The 18,306-nt window shown below is 54.0% G+C and overlaps 1 protein-coding gene across 4 annotated transcripts in view; it reads left to right on the plus strand.

Annotated features, from left to right (window-relative positions):
• LOC137217790 (protein Shroom2-like) overlaps window positions 1–18,306 on the plus strand; it is a 140,960-nt gene that overhangs the window by 60,744 nt on the left and 61,910 nt on the right. For all 4 annotated transcript variants that reach the window (XM_067724731.1, XM_067724728.1, XM_067724730.1 and 1 more), the window contains exon 2: window positions 1,006–1,157. In XM_067724731.1, the coding sequence (XP_067580832.1) occupies window positions 1,006–1,157 (152 nt within the window). The remainder of the gene's footprint in view (window positions 1–1,005; window positions 1,158–18,306) is intronic.

An 18,306-nucleotide genomic window follows, 5' to 3' on the forward strand; every position in this document is an offset into this window, starting at 1 on the left:
CGGATGCAGAACGTAAAGTGGTGCAGCTGCTTCAGAAGGCAGTCTGGCGGGTCCTCACAAGGTTCGCCGTAGCTACCGTGCGACCCTGCCGTTCCACTCCTAGGCGTACACCCAAGGGAAGTGAAGACGCACGCGCAAGCACGCACCTGTACACCAGTGCTCACGGCAGCGTTAGTAGCCAAAAAGGAAAAGCAGCTTCAATAGCCATCACCGATGAACGGATAAATAAGATGTGGTCGTCCCTACAGTGGAGCTTCCTGCAGCCATAAGAACGAATGAAGCTGTGACGCAGGCTACAACATGGTGCACCTTGAAAACCTGAGTGAAGGAAGCCTGACACAGAAGGCCGCCTATTGTAGGATTTTGTTTATATGAAATATCCAGGATAGGCAAACCCTAGACGCAGAGAGCAGACGCATGGTTGCCAGGGGCTGGGAGCATCGGGAAGTGACCGCTGACAGGCACGGACGAGGTTTCTTCTGGGGTTAGGAAACCGTTCTAAAATGGGTGGTGGTGGTGGCTGGACAACTGTGAATTTACTAACAAGCCGCTCATTTATCTTTATATGGGTGAGTTGTGTGCTATCTGAATTATATCTAAATACAGCTGTTACGGAAATAACTAGGTGCGGGATTAATCTATGAGAAATAACTAGTAAATAATAATTTTTAAAAAATCCATCATGATTTTTTGGAGGAAGGAGATCCAGAAAGTGAATCGGTATTTCTGGCTCTGCTGTTTCTGGTGTGTTTCTGAGAGCTCGTGCGCTTTCCCGCCCCTCCGTGAATGGTACACCTTGCAGAGGCAGACCGGGTGAGGGATGCGTCCCTGGTCTCCCGCTGGGAATCAGGGCCCAGGTGGATCCCTTCACCCCTGGGTTGTCCTGAAGCCAGTCTGAGAAAACCTGTGGGTGGCGTGTGTCACGGGCATGTTGTCTTCCTGGCCAAGTCCTGGGGACTTGTTTGCTTGTTCAAGAGGCTCACAGGATACACTTCTGTGTTGCAGATCGAAGAAGGAAGCAAAGCTGCGGCAGTGGACAAGTTGTTGGCCGGAGATGAGATCGTTGGCATCAACGACATCAGTCTGTCGGGGTTTAGACAGGAAGCGATTTGCCTGGTGAAGGGGTCGCATAAGACCCTGAAGCTGGTGGTGAAAAGGTAAGACCTGGGCCTCGTGCCTTGTTTACAAACAGAGATGAGCGGGACCGTGAAACCTGGAGTCTATTGGCTGCGCCGTGTCACTGTGGCAATCGTGATTTGGACTTAAGTCGCGTGCGCGTGTGTGTGTGTACATGCATGTACACTTAGGAATCTATCTCTTGGCCAAGGATGAATCCAACATCAAAAATTTTAAACATTCTTTTTTTAAAATTAATTTTTATTGGAGTATAGTTGATTTACAGTGTTGTGTTAGTTTCTGCTATACAGCAAAATGAATCAGCTATACATATACAGATGTCCACTCTTTTAGATTCTATTCCCATGTAGGTCATTACAAAGTTGTTGTTGTTTTTCCAATAGTTATTTATCTTGGCTGCGCTGGGTCTTAGTTGTGGCACTCAGGGTCTTCATTGCAGCACGTGGCATCTTTAGTTGTGGCATGTGGACTTGTAGTTGTGGCGTGCATTCAGGATCTAGTTCCCCAGCCAGAGATCGAACACAGGCCCCCTGCACTGGGAGCGTGCAGTCTTGCCCACTGGACCACCAGGGAAGTCCCTACAAAGTATCGAGTAGAGTTCCCTGTGCTATACAGTAGGTTCTTAAAAGATTTCTTCTTTTATTACTGTTGACTGTTAATTTTGATGTAAGTGATTTTGAATACTTAAATCTTATTCTTGGCAACATGTCGGTGGTTTTCTGGCAGTGAGGGAAACTGCTTATGCTCCAGATGATGAAATGTCATTGCCTGTGTTTTACACAAGGTGGCAGGCTACCAGGTTTGGGGGTTTTAGGCTAAAATGGGATGCATATAGACTTACAGGTCAGCTAGCAGGTGTTTCCAGTGCTGTGCTGAGGTCTGAGGGGAGCAAGTGCATATTCCAAGAAAGGAGATTGTGGATAGGAGTTGGGATGATTTGAAGGGGTCGGAAAGTGAAGTTGGGCACGGGATGCTTTCACACACAGGCACTAGAACGGTCCTACGGGGCAGCATGGAGGTGTTGTGTGACTTTTGTTTTTTGGCCACGCTGCACAGCTTGTCGGAATCTTAGTTCCCCAACCAGGGACCAGGAATCGAACCTGTGCCCCCGAAGTGGAAGTGCTGAGTCTTAACCCCTGGACCGCCAGGGAATTCTGGTGACTGGTTTCAGAGAGAAATAATTCTCGACCTTGTGTTCTACAGTTGGCTAATTCATAGTAAAGTGTTGACGTGCCCCTTTTAGCAGAATTAGTGCAGTCTTTCCAAGGTTGGCTGTAAATTTTATTTTACTTTTTAAAAATTTATTTATTTATTTATTGTTTATTTTTGGTTGCATTGGGTCTTTGTTGCTGTGTGCGGGCTTTCTCTAGTTGCGGCGAGCAGGGGCTACTCTTCGTTGCAGTGCATGTGCTTCTCACTGTGGTGGCTTCTCTTGCTGCAGAGCATGGACCCTAGGCGCGCGGGCTTCAGTAGTTGTGGCACACAGGCTTCAGCAGTTGCGGCTCACGGGCTCTAGAGCACAGGCTCAGTAGCTGTGGCGCACAGGCTTAGTTGCTCCGCGGCATGTGGGATCTTCCCGGACCAGGGCTCGAACCCGTGTCCCCTGCATTGGCAGGTGGATTCTTAACCACTGCGCCACCAGGGAAGCCTGGCTGTATATTTTAAAAAGTAAATTGACTCAAGGCCTTCAGTTTTTAGTACAGACTTGAAGACATATCCCTGTGGACTTTTTATGTATTTATTTTTTGGGGGACCAAAATAGCATCCAAGGAGGAGGTTCAGAAACGAAGAAGGAAAAAATTTCATCCTTTGCCACATTAATGAAGCAGCCTCATTTCTCAGTGGAATAGGCTGTCCTCCTTGTAAATCAGAAAACTGAAGTCTCAGAATGGCCATTTTGGAGACTTCTGGGGGAGCAGGGGACAGGACGGGTACCATCATGGTGTGTAATTTCTTTGAGGTCACCTTATTAAGCCTCCTAAGGCAGGACGTGTGAAGTCCTCACAGGATTCCGTCAGACTTGGTGGAGCGCTGGTGATGGTGAGGGACACTTGACCCACACAGGGGAGACAGCGGTTATAAACCACCACCTGAAATGTCTCCTTTGCGGGGCTGCCCGAGCCCCCAGAACACACAGACGGCTCGTTGGCTTACTGTCCATCTCCCCGCACTGGGAAAACACTGGCTTAGTTGACGCGGTGAGCAAACCGTCTCGCCAGTTTGCGGCTCCTTATTGCAGTGCCCGACACGCAAGGGCAAATGAAGGGCTTGGACTTACTGAATCGAATTGATTTGAACTGCACCGGGACGGGCGTCATTGGAGGGCCTCATGGGGATGCTGACACTGAGGTGCTCATTCAGTAAAACCTGTCAGTGTGACATCGGCCAGCCCGGGGGAGGCGGCAGCGAATAAAAGCGAGCCAGTGACACATCCTGGGGGACGGAATCAGGATGCATGAATACTTTCACCGGTTGCATCTCACAAGGTAAAAATGAAATGTTGGTCTATGTCAGATCTTATTCTAGGGTCCAAAAAAAGAAAAAGCAGGTGTGTAATAAAGTTGGTTTAGTAACAACAGCTATAAAGAAGGGAATTTGCACCCCAGTAGGAAGTTGAATGAAAGACACTCATAGGCAGTTTCTAATATGAGAAATGCACATAGGAAACAAGTGTTTAAAAAGACGTTTAACTAGGGATCGACAAGTTTACTTACAAACCAGGTTTTGATTCTCCAGCTGGCCGACATCTAATGGAATAGCAATGCCCGTTGGTGCTGAGATGTGGGGAAACAAGTGCTTATTTGATGTAATGCTGATGAGACTTTCTGGTAAGCGGTTTGGCAACATGTGTCAAAAGGCCTATTTTGGACTCAGAATTTCATTTCTTGGATCCTAGATATTCAGCAAAAGGAAATGACTGAAGTGAATTAGGGACCATCCGTACTACAGAGTGCTGCCATTATAAATGGTGTGAGCCAAATGAACTTATCTACGAAACAGAAACAGACTCCCAGACACAGAGCACAGACTGGGGGTTGCCAAAGGCGGGTGGGGGGCGGAGGAGGGATGCATTGGGAGGTTGGGATTAGCAGATGCAAACTATTACATGTAGAATGGGTAAACAACAAGGTCCTACTGTAGAGCACAGGGAACTCTAGTCAGCATCCTGTGACAGACCGTAATGGAGTAGAATATGAAAAAAATATATATGTGTGTGTATAACTGAGTCTCTGCTGTACAGCAGAAATGAACACGTTATAAATCTATACGTCAATAAAAGTTTTTAAAAAGAATACAAGTGCTACTACAAAATTAAAAAATGGTGTCAGTGGGCTTCCCTGGTGGCACAGTGGTTAAGAATCTGCCTGCCAATGCAAGGGACACGGGTTCGAGCCCTGGTCCGGGAAGAATCCCACATGCCGCGCGGAGCAACTCAGCCCATGCACCACAGCTACTGAGCCTGCATGCTAGAGCCCGCAAGCCACGATTACTGAAGCCTGCACGCCTAGAGCCCGTGCTTTGCAACGGGAGAGGCCACTGCAATGAGAAGCCCGCACACCGCAGAGGGGACTGAGAAAGCCCGTGTGCAGCGACGAAGACCCAACACAGCCAAAAATAAATAAATAAAATAAATTTATGGAAAAAAATGGTGTCAGTATTTCGTGACATGGAAAGATGCCCCTCAAAGTCCAGTTGAGTGGAACACATACAAGCAGTTATAGAACTGTATCGGCCCCATGAAAAAAAGTTTTAATTTTGGTAAAATACACATAACAAAACTTACCATTTTATCCATTAAGTGCACAGTCTAAGTGTATTACTTCTCTGATGATAAAAATGGCGAGCTTGAAAAAAAAAAAATGGCGAGCTTGTTGCACTTTTTTTTTTTTTTTTGCGGTACGCGGGCTTCTCACTGTTGTGGCCTCTCCCGTTGCGGAGCACAGGCTCCGGACGCGCAGGCTCAGCGGCCATGGCTCACGGGCCCAGCCACTCCGCGGCATGTGGGATCTTCCCGGACCGGGGCACGAACCCGTGTCCCCTGCATCGGCAGGCGGACTCCCGACCACTGCGCCACCAGGGAAGCCCTCGTTGCACTTTTAAAGAGGAGAGGCCTTTGGGGTTCCGTGTGATGTGTTCACAGGACTCCGCAGGAGGTTTGGTCCCCAGGAAGCGGTCAGCTGTGCTCTGTTCTGGGCGGTGCCCCCAGGAGGCTCTGTTTATTGCTCTGTGATCAAGACAGGCAGGATCACCCTAAGGGGTGGGTGTTGGAATGCCGGCTACAGTTACTCCAAGAGTGACTTTTTATTCCGCATTTATGAGTACTCAGAGTAACCCATGGGCGTGGGACAACAGTCACTTTGGAACGGGAACTGGGTGGGATACATCAGCCTTTCTCCCAAGCCCTCTCATCTTCCCATTTTGCCGCTCCGGAGAGTGGCCGTGTCAGTACTAATCTCTTAGGTTTCCTTTTAGACACAGGTACCTCCTTATGTGTTACACTTGAAAATGGGGGTTGGTCCAGGGTGAGTGCTCTGAGTCGAGATTTCTCCTGACCCCGTGCGGCTCCACGGTCTGGATCCTCTGCTGTGTGTCTAGCAGGTCCTCTGTGCGGACATTTACGGTGCTTCCGGTGTACAGCAGACAGTGCTGCGATGTGATGTTTTTGTACCCGAGACCCCATACATGTGCGTGTAGGCCGTCCTGATCCGTTCCTAGCGTGGGAGGTTTGGAGGCAGAAAGTACCGTGCATCGTGAAGTCTGTTTTTGTTGGCTTTGTGGATGTGATAGGTGACCGATGCTTTTACCGTTTAAATGGGCATTTCTGTCATTATGACCGAGGTTGGGCATCATTCCATGTGTTCAGAAGCTTTTTTTTTTTTTTGAATTCGAGGAACATAGTTAAGGATGTAAAAACCGGATGATGTGAATTCTGTTCGGAGTACACACCATGAGAACTGGGGGTAGAAGGAGAGAGAAGGCCTGGGGGCCCGGCCCGTTGGCCGTGGAGCTGACTGCGTATCCAACAGACTTGTGGGGAGACCGGTCAAACTTTGGCTGTGAGGGGTTGATGGGGGCCCTGGTGTAGAATCCCACTTTGTAATCCGCATACCCGGTTTCCCTTTAAGTGAGGGGTGTGCAGGATGACTGTCTAGTTTAGATAGCGCTTAATATTCTAACTAACACATACAACCCAATATAAAACCAAACCAAGCAGTTTGTCCAAATGTTTTTTTCTTTTCAAACACACTTTTAAAAACAAACTTAGGTGTTTTTAAATTTTTTAAAGGTAATTTTGGATTAAATTTTAATACTGTGTGTGGGTATTACTTTTGCCTATTAGAAAAGTCTGAAACGGTGGTTTTGCCTAGAAATGTGAATAAAATTCTACAAAATGGTTAATTAGTCAATACTAGGATCTGTTGATGTCATCCGGCACATGGTGAATTACGGTTGTAAGTACTGAAGATGCACATAATAAGGAGTTTTAAAACTCCATATGGGGCTTCCCTGGTGGCGCAGTGGTTGAGAGTCCGCCTGCCGATGCAGGGGACGCGGGTTCGTGCCCCGGTCCGGGACGATCCCACGTGCCGCGGAGCGGCTGGGCCCGTGAGCCATGGCCGCTGAGCCTGCGCGTCCGGAGCCTGCGCTCCGCGACGGGAGAGGCCACGGCGGTGAGAGGCCCGCGTACTGCAAAAAAAAAGAAAAAAAGAAAAAAACTCCATACTAACTTACCATTTACCTTATTACAAAGGCACCAGTGAGTGCTTTTAACATGATTTCTCTTAAATCGGTGACGTTTTCTTCTCTCTCTAAATCTCACCATTCTCGTGTTTCTTTATCCCTAGGCAACCACTAATCTGACTTGTATCTCAGAGATCAGTTAGCATTTTCTAACTAGTGTTAATATGGAGAGCTCCAAAAGGGATCATGTACTCTTTTAAAATATATATATATATAAATTTATTTACTTTTGGCTGCTTTGGGTCTTCGTTGCTGCGCGTGGGTTTTCTCTAGTTGCGGCGAGCTGGGGCTACTGTTCGTTGCGGTGCATGGGCTTCTCATTGCGGTGGCTTCTCTCGTTGTGGAGCACAGGCTCTAGGCACGCGGGCTTCAGTAGTTGTGGCGCGTGGGCTCAGTAGCTGTGGCTCGCGGACTCTAGAGTGCGGGCTCAGTAGCTGTGGCTCGCGGACTCTAGAGTGCAGGCTCAGTAGTTGTGGCGCACAGGCTTAGTTGCTCCGCGGCATGCGGGATCTTCCCGGACCAGGGCTCGAACCCGTGTCCCCTGCATCGGCAGGCGGATTCTTAACCACTGCGCCACCAGGGAAGCCCTGGATCACGTACTCTTAAAAAAAAAAAAGTGTTTAGTGTATGAAGGCACTCTGTAGTTAATTCATAGACTGAGCCACCAACACGTCAATATCAAATGTTGCCCTACCTGCGGATCACCAAATGATAAATGAGCTGCCTGAACCCTCAACTCCCTGCCCAGCCCAGGCACCTTAAGAAAGCGTGGCTTTTCTGATGAAGATTGAAAACAGCTTAGGGTCCTGAGGGTGAGAGTGGCCAGTGCAGGCTTGGTTTTTCTCGGAGGTTCTGGGAAGAGGCGTGTACGCGCCTCGGTGTAAAACACATACCCGTGGTTTTATGAACGAAGTGGGCATCGTGGATCACATCCTGACGCCCTCCCGCTGGTGACAGCTGCTGGGTGTGCGTGTCTTGCTTCAGACTGTGCGGCGAGCAGGGCACCCGGCGGCCAGGCGAGGGTGGTGGCGGGCTGACTTCACGAGGCGGTGGCGTCCGGTTTCACGGGGCATGGGCACTGTGTATCTTGTCATCGTTTAGAAGCCGGGATTGGGTGAGCGCGATGCCTTGGGAGACAAGGACCCAGATCACTGTCTCTCCCCAGCCACGTTTCTTTCCCAGACAGCTGAGAGCCAGCGCTTCCCTCCCAGAGCTGTGTCGGCTGGAAACAAAGCAGGGTAACAGGAAGCCCCACCGGGTGCACACATGTTCTCCTTTGAGATGTCCAGGTGGCATCCTGGCGTCTGCCCGGGAGTCAGCGGAACCGGGGCACCAGCAGGGGCAGCCTGGCCGTGCCTCCCGGGCACCCTGTCCTTCCCTCTTTGTTCGGCCAAGGAAGTGCTGCTCGCAGGAAAGTGTGGGAGGATGTGGTAACCTCTTCTTCTGTGCCTGTTTCTCTGTGTACTTGTCGCCTGCACTTTCTTCCCCCGTGTCGGCCCCTCCCTGGAGATCCTGATGGGCAGGTGTGGGATGAATCTCGGCGCTGGTGTTTCCCTGAGGGCCACGGGCTGGTTTGCTGGGTGGCCGCAGTGCTTATACCACTGGCTTAAGCACATGTGCTTGGAAAAGGTTAAGACCCGAAACTAGGTCACTCGAGGCCTTTTCCTGATTAACGCAGGCGTCGGTAAGCCCCTTGCTGTGGGAGACGTGCTGAAGTAGGGGACGCTTCTCGCCCGGTGCTGGGTTAAGGCTGTTGCCGTCCGATGCCGTGAAATGCTCACTAAAAGCTCTGTGTGCGCAGCGCCGGGATACCATCCACTGTCCTCCGTTCACAGGGAAGTTGGTACCATACGTTCAGCTCCTAAAACGTACATGGAATTTCAAACACCGTAGGGAACACGTCTCTTAACTGTCAGGCCGTGAATTCTATTGTATAGCTTGTAATGACTCTTTCGGTCTTCCTTCCAAATGTATGTGGTAATCTTAGTCTCGTCTACAGTGAACTTCGCCTGCCACTTCGTTGTTCGTGGCCCTCTTGAGCCGTCCGCTGCTGTGAGCAGTTTTTATGCCAGGGCCACGTTATGCATAGGGTTGACGTATGTTTCCTGCCTCTTTGCCGGAGGCCTTAAACCCTTCCGTGACTCTGCTTACGTCCGCCAAGCTTGCCTTCGGGAGGAGATTAACACCCAAGGATGGAGGTTCGCTGCAGGAGGCCGTAAGGGACGGCCACGTGGGGTGGCGTGGCGACACACCTGAAGAAAGGAGGTGTCTGGTCTAGTGACGGCACCCACGCCTGCTAGGAGCAAGTTTCTTGCCCCGTGCGTGGGTTTCTGGACGTCACTGAGTTGCAGTGAGTTCTACACCAAGCCAGTGTCGTGCCGGGCTCCCCTCTGCTGCTGGCTCCTTGGAGCTGTCCTAGGGCAGGTGTCTCTGTGCGTGGCCCCAACATTGATGAGTGCAGGTGTTCCTGAAGCAGCAAGAGGAGAGGGATGGATGGGACGTCAGCAGGTTGTATCCCTCCTGCTTTTCCCTCCTCCCCCTTCCTCTCCTTTCTCCCCCCTCTCCCCCACCCCCAAGAGCTCTTCCTGGGGCAGAAACTGTGTGTTCCCACAGAGGGTGTCTGTCTTACTGGCGATGCTGGTGGGTGTTGCCTTTGGAGGGTGGTCTGAGATGGCTCGTTCAAATTTCAGGGGGAAAGTGTCTGTTTTGAGCATTTGCGGGATTTGTTCCTGTTTGTTCCTGTGCTTATTTTCTTCTTAAAACAGAGTAGACCCAGAGGTTTATCCTGGACAGACGCCGACTCGTTTGGGCTGTTTGCCATTCTTGTTTTTATGAAATAAAATCGGAGGAAAAAAGCCACACAGAGCAGGACTGTGTTATTTGGGGAAAGGTTGCTTCTCCTCAGATGCAGATTCAGCGTGTGGCTTAACCAGCTTAATCAGCTGAATCTCCAGGTGAGATGTTTCAGATTCTAAGCCACGTAGAGAGCGGTAAACAGTTAGGATTTTGTTTTTCGTTAGAAGGCGTGCGAGTGATGTTGATATAATTTAGTTTGGAAGCGCTGGTGGTTTCTAATATATTAAGGCAGGCAGAGAACGTTTCACGTACTTTTGTTTCTATACTCTGACGTATGAGACTCTGTTGCTCTGTTGCTAATCCTTAGGGCTGCTCGTACTTAGTTATGTTAATGGTTGCACATTTGAGTGTCTGGGGTGTCTTTACCGAAAAATCCATTCTGTTTAAATGTAGCCAAGAAGCTGCATCGGTGCCTTTCTGAAAACTGGGGACATGCACCGTGACCTCGGGTGGTTTGGACAAAGCGTTTTTAGTACGGGTAGTGCTGGGTGAGACAGTCCCCTTCACCCCCCTTTGCAAAAGTTAATGGAAAAATAGCCAGGCCATTTGGGTCTGCTCCAGTTCTGCCTGCGTTCATTGTGTGACATTTCTACGCGGTCTTTCCTGCTCATGCACCCGGGGAACGCCGGAGGCCGAGACAGGCGTGCACTTGCCCTTGCTGGGAGACAGATAAGGGGTGCCCCGGCCTCGTGGGGCGGAACCCTGATGCTTTTATCCCGTGTGAATGCTGCTACACGGCCCTGGCATTGGTTTAAAATGCAGCTTTGATGTCTTGTATCAGTTTCAGCTATTTAGGTCATTTGGGAATTGTCCTCTTTACCTCTTTCGCCTCGTTTATAAAGGCAGGAGCTCCTGGACTCTTATCCCGGTTTATCAAGTGTGATGTCACCACCCACAGCATCGTGTTGTCAGATCAGTGCCCGGGAAAACAACTCCGCCATTCACAGAGTGGTCTGACCTCTGTTTTTATTCATTCACGTAATGTACATTGGAAGCGCTCCAGCCAGGCGGCTGAAGTCGTACCCATAGGTCCTGCCCTCGGGGCACTGGCAGCTGAGGGGGCGGATGGGCATGGACAGGAAAAGCTCTAACAAGTGGTGGCTCTGGCAGAAGGAGGGAGGGCTGGAGCAGAGCTCAGCAGTCAGGTTGTCCTTTGAAGGCTGAGCCAGCTTTGAGACACAGACGTGGACCTAAGTCAGTGATGCCGGGACCTCCTAAAGAGGCTGGCAGAGCGGATGGGGGAAGGGAGGAAGGGCATCTCGGGGCTAGAGCGGCGAGTCTCAGACCTGAGCTCGCCTCGGAATGACCTTGAGGGCTTGTGCAAACACAGCCGTCCCAGCGATGCCAGTGCCGCCTGGCCCGGGCTTCGCTCCGTGGCAGTTGGGAGCAGCTGAGGGCGGTGGGGTGAGGCAGGAGCTGCCAGAGCTGAGTTGCAGGGAGCTGGTGTGGTAGAAGGTAGAGGCAGCTCGGAAGAGGGAGAGGCCGGTCAGCACCTGTCCTCTAGAGGCTTGACCGGCTCAGCATCTGTCCTCTAGAGGCTTGACCGGCTCAGCACCTGTCCTCTAGAGGCTTGACCGGCGCAGCACCTGTCCTCTAGAGGCTTGACCGGCGCAGCATCTGTCCTCTAGAGGCTTGACCGGCGCAGCATCTGTCCTCTAGAGGCTTGACCGGCGCAGCATCTGTCCTCTAGAGGCTTGACCGGCTCAGCATCTGTCCTCTAGAGGCTTGACCGGCTCAGCACCTGTCCTCTAGAGGCTTGACCGGCTCAGCATCTGTCCTCTAGAGGCTTGACCGGCTCAGCACCTGTCCTCTAGAGGCTTGACCGGCGCAGCACCTGTCCTCTAGAGGCTTGACCGGCGCAGCACCTGTCCTCTAGAGGCTTGACCGGCTCAGCACCTGTCCTCTAGAGGCTTGACCGGCTCAGCACCTGTCCTCTAGAGGCTTGACCGGCTCAGCACCTGTCCTCTAGAGGCTTGACCGGCTCAGCATCTGTCCTCTAGAGGCTTGACCGGCGCAGCACCTGTCCTCTAGAGGCTTGACCGGCTCAGCATCTGTCCTCTAGAGGCTTGACCGGCGCAGCACCTGTCCTCTAGAGGCTTGACCGGCTCAGCACCTGTCCTCTAGAGGCTTGACCGGCTCAGCACCTGTCCTCTAGAGGCTTGACCGGCTCAGCATCTGTCCTCTAGAGGCTTGACCGGCGCAGCACCTGTCCTCTAGAGGCTTGACCGGCGCAGCACCTGTCCTCTAGAGGCTTGACCGGCGCAGCACCTGTCCTCTAGAGGCTTGACCGGCGCAGCACCTGTCCTCTAGAGGCTTGACCGGCTTAGCATCTGTCCTCTAGAGGCTTGACCGGCGCAGCACCTGTCCTCTAGAGGCTTGACCGGCGCAGCATCTGTCCTCTAGAGGCTTGACCGGCGCAGCACCTGTCCTCTAGAGGCTTGACCGGCTCAGCATCTGTCCTCTAGAGGCTTGACCGGCGCAGCACCTGTCCTCTAGAGGCTTGACCGGCTCAGCACCTGTCCTCTAGAGGCTTGACCGGCGCAGCACCTGTCCTCTAGAGGCTTGACCGGCGCAGCACCTGTCCTCTAGAGGCTTGACCGGCTCAGCATCTGTCCTCTAGAGGCTTGACCGGCGCAGCACCTGTCCTCTAGAGGCTTGACCGGCTCAGCACCTGTCCTCTAGAGGCTTGACCGGCGCAGCACCTGTCCTCTAGAGGCTTGACCGGCGCAGCACCTGTCCTCTAGAGGCTTGACCGGCGCAGCACCTGTCCTCTAGAGGCTTGACCGGCTTAGCATCTGTCCTCTAGAGGCTTGACCGGCGCAGCACCTGTCCTCTAGAGGCTTGACCGGCGCAGCATCTGTCCTCTAGAGGCTTGACCGGCGCAGCACCTGTCCTCTAGAGGCTTGACCGGCTCAGCATCTGTCCTCTAGAGGCTTGACCGGCGCAGCACCTGTCCTCTAGAGGCTTGACCGGCTCAGCACCTGTCCTCTAGAGGCTTGACCGGCGCAGCACCTGTCCTCTAGAGGCTTGACCGGCGCAGCACCTGTCCTCTAGAGGCTTGACCGGCTCAGCATCTGTCCTCTAGAGGCTTGACCGGCGCAGCACCTGTCCTCTAGAGGCTTGACCGGCTCAGCATCTGTCCTCTAGAGGCTTGACCGGCTCAGCATCTGTCCTCTAGAGGCTTGACCGGCGCAGCACCTGTCCTCTAGAGGCTTGACCGGCGCAGCACCTGTCCTCTAGAGGCTTGACCGGCTCAGCATCTGTCCTCTAGAGGCTTGACCGGCGCAGCACCTGTCCTCTAGAGGCTTGACCGGCTCAGCATCTGTCCTCTAGAGGCTTGACCGGCTCAGCACCTGTCCTCTAGAGGCTTGACCGGCGCAGCACCTGTCCTCTAGAGGCTTGACCGGCGCAGCATCTGTCCTCTAGAGGCTTGACCGGCTTAGCATCTGTCCTCTAGAGGCTTGACCGGCGCAGCACCTGTCCTCTAGAGGCTTGACCGGCGCAGCACCTGTCCTCTAGAGGCTTGACCGGCGCAGCATCTGTCCTCTAGAGGCTTGACCGGCTCAGCACCTGTCCTCTAGAGGCTTGACCGGCTCAGCATCTGTCCTCTAGAGGCTTGACCGGCGCAGCACCTGTCCTCTAGAGGCTTGACCGGCTCAGCATCTGTCCTCTAGAGGCTTGACCGGCGCAGCACCTGTCCTCTAGAGGCTTGACCGGCTCAGCACCTGTCCTCTAGAGGCTTGACCGGCGCAGCACCTGTCCTCTAGAGGCTTGACCGGCGCAGCATCTGTCCTCTAGAGGCTTGACCGGCGCAGCACCTGTCCTCTAGAGGCTTGACCGGCTCAGCACCTGTCCTCTAGAGGCTTGACCGGCGCAGCACCTGTCCTCTAGAGGCTTGACCGGCGCAGCACCTGTCCTCTAGAGGCTTGACCGGCTCAGCACCTGTCCTCTAGAGGCTTGACCGGCTCAGCATCTGTCCTCTAGAGGCTTGACCGGCTCAGCACCTGTCCTCTAGAGGCTTGACCGGCTCAGCACCTGTCCTCTAGAGGCTTGACCGGCTCAGCATCTGTCCTCTAGAGGCTTGACCGGCTCAGCACCTGTCCTCTAGAGGCTTGACCGGCGCAGCACCTGTCCTCTAGAGGCTTGACCGGCTCAGCACCTGTCCTCTAGAGGCTTGACCGGCTCAGCACCTGTCCTCTAGAGGCTTGACCGGCTCAGCATCTGTCCTCTAGAGGCTTGACCGGCTCAGCACCTGTCCTCTAGAGGCTTGACCGGCGCAGCACCTGTCCTCTAGAGGCTTGACCGGCTCAGCACCTGTCCTCTAGAGGCTTGACCGGCGCAGCATCTGTCCTCTAGAGGCTTGACCGGCTCAGCACCTGTCCTCTAGAGGCTTGACCGGCGCAGCACCTGTCCTCTAGAGGCTTGACCGGCGCAGCATCTGTCCTCTAGAGGCTTGACCGGCTCAGCACCTGTCCTCTAGAGGCTTGACCGGCTCAGCACCTGTCCTCTAGAGGCTTGACCGGCTCAGCACCTGTCCTCTAGAGGCTTGACCGGCTCAGCACCTGTCCTCTAGAGGCTTGACCGGCTCAGCACCTGTCCTCTAGAGGCTTGACCGGCTCAGCACCTGTCCTCTAGAGGCTTGACCGGCGCAGCATCTGTCCTCTAGAGGCTTGACCGGCTCAGCACCTGTCCTCTAGAGGCTTGACCGGCGCAGCACCTGTCCTCTAGAGGCTTGACCGGCGCAGCATCTGTCCTCTAGAGGCTTGACCGGCTCAGCACCTGTCCTCTAGAGGCTTGACCGGCTCAGCACCTGTCCTCTAGAGGCTTGACCGGCTCAGCACCTGTCCTCTAGAGGCTTGACCGGCGCAGCACCTGTCCTCTAGAGGCTTGACCGGCTCAGCACCTGTCCTCTAGAGGCTTGACCGGCTCAGCACCTGTCCTCTAGAGGCTTGACCGGCTCAGCACCTGTCCTCTAGAGGCTTGACCGGCTCAGCATCTGTCCTCTAGAGGCTTGACCGGCTCAGCACCTGTCCTCTAGAGGCTTGACCGGCGCAGCATCTGTCCTCTAGAGGCTTGACCGGCTCAGCACCTGTCCTCTAGAGGCTTGACCGGCTCAGCATCTGTCCTCTAGAGGCTTGACCGGCTCAGCACCTGTCCTCTAGAGGCTTGACCGGCTCAGCACCTGTCCTCTAGAGGCTTGACCGGCTCAGCACCTGTCCTCTAGAGGCTTGACCGGCTCAGCACCTGTCCTCTAGAGGCTTGACCGGCTCAGCACCTGTCCTCTAGAGGCTTGACCGGCTCAGCATCTGTCCTCTAGAGGCTTGACCGGCTCAGCACCTGTCCTCTAGAGGCTTGACCGGCTCAGCACCTGTCCTCTAGAGGCTTGACCGGCGCAGCACCTGTCCTCTAGAGGCTTGACCGGCGCAGCACCTGTCCTCTAGAGGCTTGACCGGCGCAGCACCTGTCCTCTAGAGGCTTGACCGGCTCAGCACCTGTCCTCTAGAGGCTTGACCGGCTCAGCACCTGTCCTCTAGAGGCTTGACCGGCTCAGCACCTGTCCTCTAGAGGCTTGACCGGCTCAGCACCTGTCCTCTAGAGGCTTGACCGGCGCAGCACCTGTCCTCTAGAGGCTTGACCGGCGCAGCACCTGTCCTCTAGAGGCTTGACCGGCGCAGCACCTGTCCTCTAGAGGCTTGACCGGCTCAGCACCTGTCCTCTAGAGGCTTGACCGGCTCAGCATCTGTCCTCTAGAGGCTTGACCGGCTCAGCATCTGTCCTCTAGAGGCTTGACCGGCTCAGCACCTGTCCTCTAGAGGCTTGACCGGCTCAGCACCTGTCCTCTAGAGGCTTGACCGGCTCAGCACCTGTCCTCTAGAGGCTTGACCGGCTCAGCACCTGTCCTCTAGAGGCTTGACCGGCGCAGCACCTGTCCTCTAGAGGCTTGACCGGCGCAGCACCTGTCCTCTAGAGGCTTGACCGGCGCAGCACCTGTCCTCTAGAGGCTTGACCGGCTCAGCACCTGTCCTCTAGAGGCTTGACCGGCTCAGCACCTGTCCTCTAGAGGCTTGACCGGCGCAGCACCTGTCCTCTAGAGGCTTGACCGGCTCAGCACCTGTCCTCTAGAGGCTTGACCGGCTCAGCATCTGTCCTCTAGAGGCTTGACCGGCTCAGCATCTGTCCTCTAGAGGCTTGACCGGCTCAGCACCTGTCCTCTAGAGGCTTGACCGGCTCAGCACCTGTCCTCTAGAGGCTTGACCGGCTCAGCACCTGTCCTCTAGAGGCTTGACCGGCTCAGCACCTGTCCTCTAGAGGCTTGACCGGCGCAGCACCTGTCCTCTAGAGGCTTGACCGGCTCAGCATCTGTCCTCTAGAGGCTTGACCGGCTCAGCACCTGTCCTCTAGAGGCTTGACCGGCGCAGCACCTGTCCTCTAGAGGCTTGACCGGCTCAGCATCTGTCCTCTAGAGGCTTGACCGGCTCAGCACCTGTCCTCTAGAGGCTTGACCGGCTTAGCATCTGTCCTCTAGAGGCTTGACCGGCTCAGCATCTGTCCTCTAGAGGCTTGACCGGCGCAGCACCTGTCCTCTAGAGGCTTGACCGGCGCAGCATCTGTCCTCTAGAGGCTTGACCGGCGCAGCATCTGTCCTCTAGAGGCTTGACCGGCTCAGCACCTGTCCTCTAGAGGCTTGACCGGCTCAGCACCTGTCCTCTAGAGGCTTGACCGGCGCAGCACCTGTCCTCTAGAGGCTTGACCGGCGCAGCATCTGTCCTCTAGAGGCTTGACCGGCGCAGCACCTGTCCTCTAGAGGCTTGACCGGCTCAGCACCTGTCCTCTAGAGGCTTGACCGGCGCAGCACCTGTCCTCTAGAGGCTTGACCGGCGCAGCATCTGTCCTCTAGAGGCTTGACCGGCGCAGCACCTGTCCTCTAGAGGCTTGACCGGCTCAGCACCTGTCCTCTAGAGGCTTGACCGGCGCAGCACCTGTCCTCTAGAGGCTTGACCGGCGCAGCACCTGTCCTCTAGAGGCTTGACCGGCGCAGCACCTGTCCTCTAGAGGCTTGACCGGCGCAGCACCTGTCCTCTAGAGGCTTGACCGGCTCAGCATCTGTCCTCTAGAGGCTTGACCGGCGCAGCACCTGTCCTCTAGAGGCTTGACCGGCGCAGCACCTGTCCTCTAGAGGCTTGACCGGCGCAGCACCTGTCCTCTAGAGGCTTGACCGGCGCAGCACCTGTCCTCTAGAGGCTTGACCGGCGCAGCACCTGTCCTCTAGAGGCTTGACCGGCGCAGCACCTGTCCTCTAGAGGCTTGACCGGCTCAGCATCTGTCCTCTAGAGGCTTGACCGGCGCAGCACCTGTCCTCTAGAGGCTTGACCGGCGCAGCACCTGTCCTCTAGAGGCTTGACCGGCGCAGGAAGGAAGCAGCAGCTCGGGGCAGGCTTCATTTTGTGTCTGTAGGGTGGTGCTTTTTATGTGTGTGTTTCACTTTTAAAGAATAAAAAGGCTGTTTGCAGTTGCCGCCCTCCTCCAGCCCAGTATCTCGAGGGCCTGTACCCTCTGTGGGCCTGTCCCTCGGGGCCTCTGCACACCCTCCCTCCCTAAGCTTCTGGGGGCTCCTTGCCCGGAACTCACCCCCATCACCCACAGGACTCACTGGGAAGCATTTGAGGAACTTCCAGCCTTCCCTTTATCTGGAAGCCCCTCCCCACTGCCGCCCCCCTTGACGCTTGCTTCTAAGGTGCCCCAAGCATCACTGTTGGTTTTATTTTCCCCCGAGGATGTCGCCTGCAGCCAACACACCCTGTGGCGCCCCCTCACAGTGTCCCGCCAGGCCCTTCCCGTTGGCTTCCCAGCCTGCAGGCCTGGTACTGTCAGCCCCCCCCCCCCACCCCCGCGCGCTCGTGGGGACCACATGCGGACTGCGTTTGTTTTCTGAGGCAGCGCCTGTTGGCTGCACTTGGAAACGTTAGGAAAATAATCCGGCGTTCACGTGATTTTTTTTTTTTTTTTGAGGGACTTCTGCTCTTTCTCTGAATGAGAAACATTTCATTGAAGCCCTTATTTTAATAATTTCTTTTTAAAAATGAATTTTCTGTATCTAGATCCATTCTTAACTTTCATTGGTATCCTAGCATTTTTTATATTTGAGATCTAAACCCCTTCCCTTCAAAAAAAAAAAAAAAGACTACCTAGCATAAAAAATTATTTTTAGAAATTGAAGTAAATTTAGATTAATTTTGGTGTGCACCTTTTGGGAAAGGTTTCAGAGAACCCTCATTAGGGCGAATAATTTGATTTGGAAGCCAGGAAACCCGGTGTTAATAGTCAGCAGCATTGCTTTTCAGTATTCATGTGGAAGGAATATTATGCCATATTAAAAATGACATTTTGGAAAAGTGACAGTGGCCTGGAGAGTCAATGCTCACCAAACCAGGCGGGCTGCAGAGAGAAAGGGCCCCGCCAAGTCTGCACGATGCTCTCGGCCGTCTGAAACGGGGAAAGAAATGCAGAGACGTTACCCACCGTTCATCTTCAGATGACGGGTTATCCTCCTTTATTGTCTTAATCGCATTT

The sequence above is a fragment of the Pseudorca crassidens genome, chromosome Y, assembly GCF_039906515.1.
Source record: "Pseudorca crassidens isolate mPseCra1 chromosome Y, mPseCra1.hap1, whole genome shotgun sequence".
Taxonomy (NCBI): Eukaryota; Metazoa; Chordata; class Mammalia; order Artiodactyla; family Delphinidae; genus Pseudorca; species Pseudorca crassidens.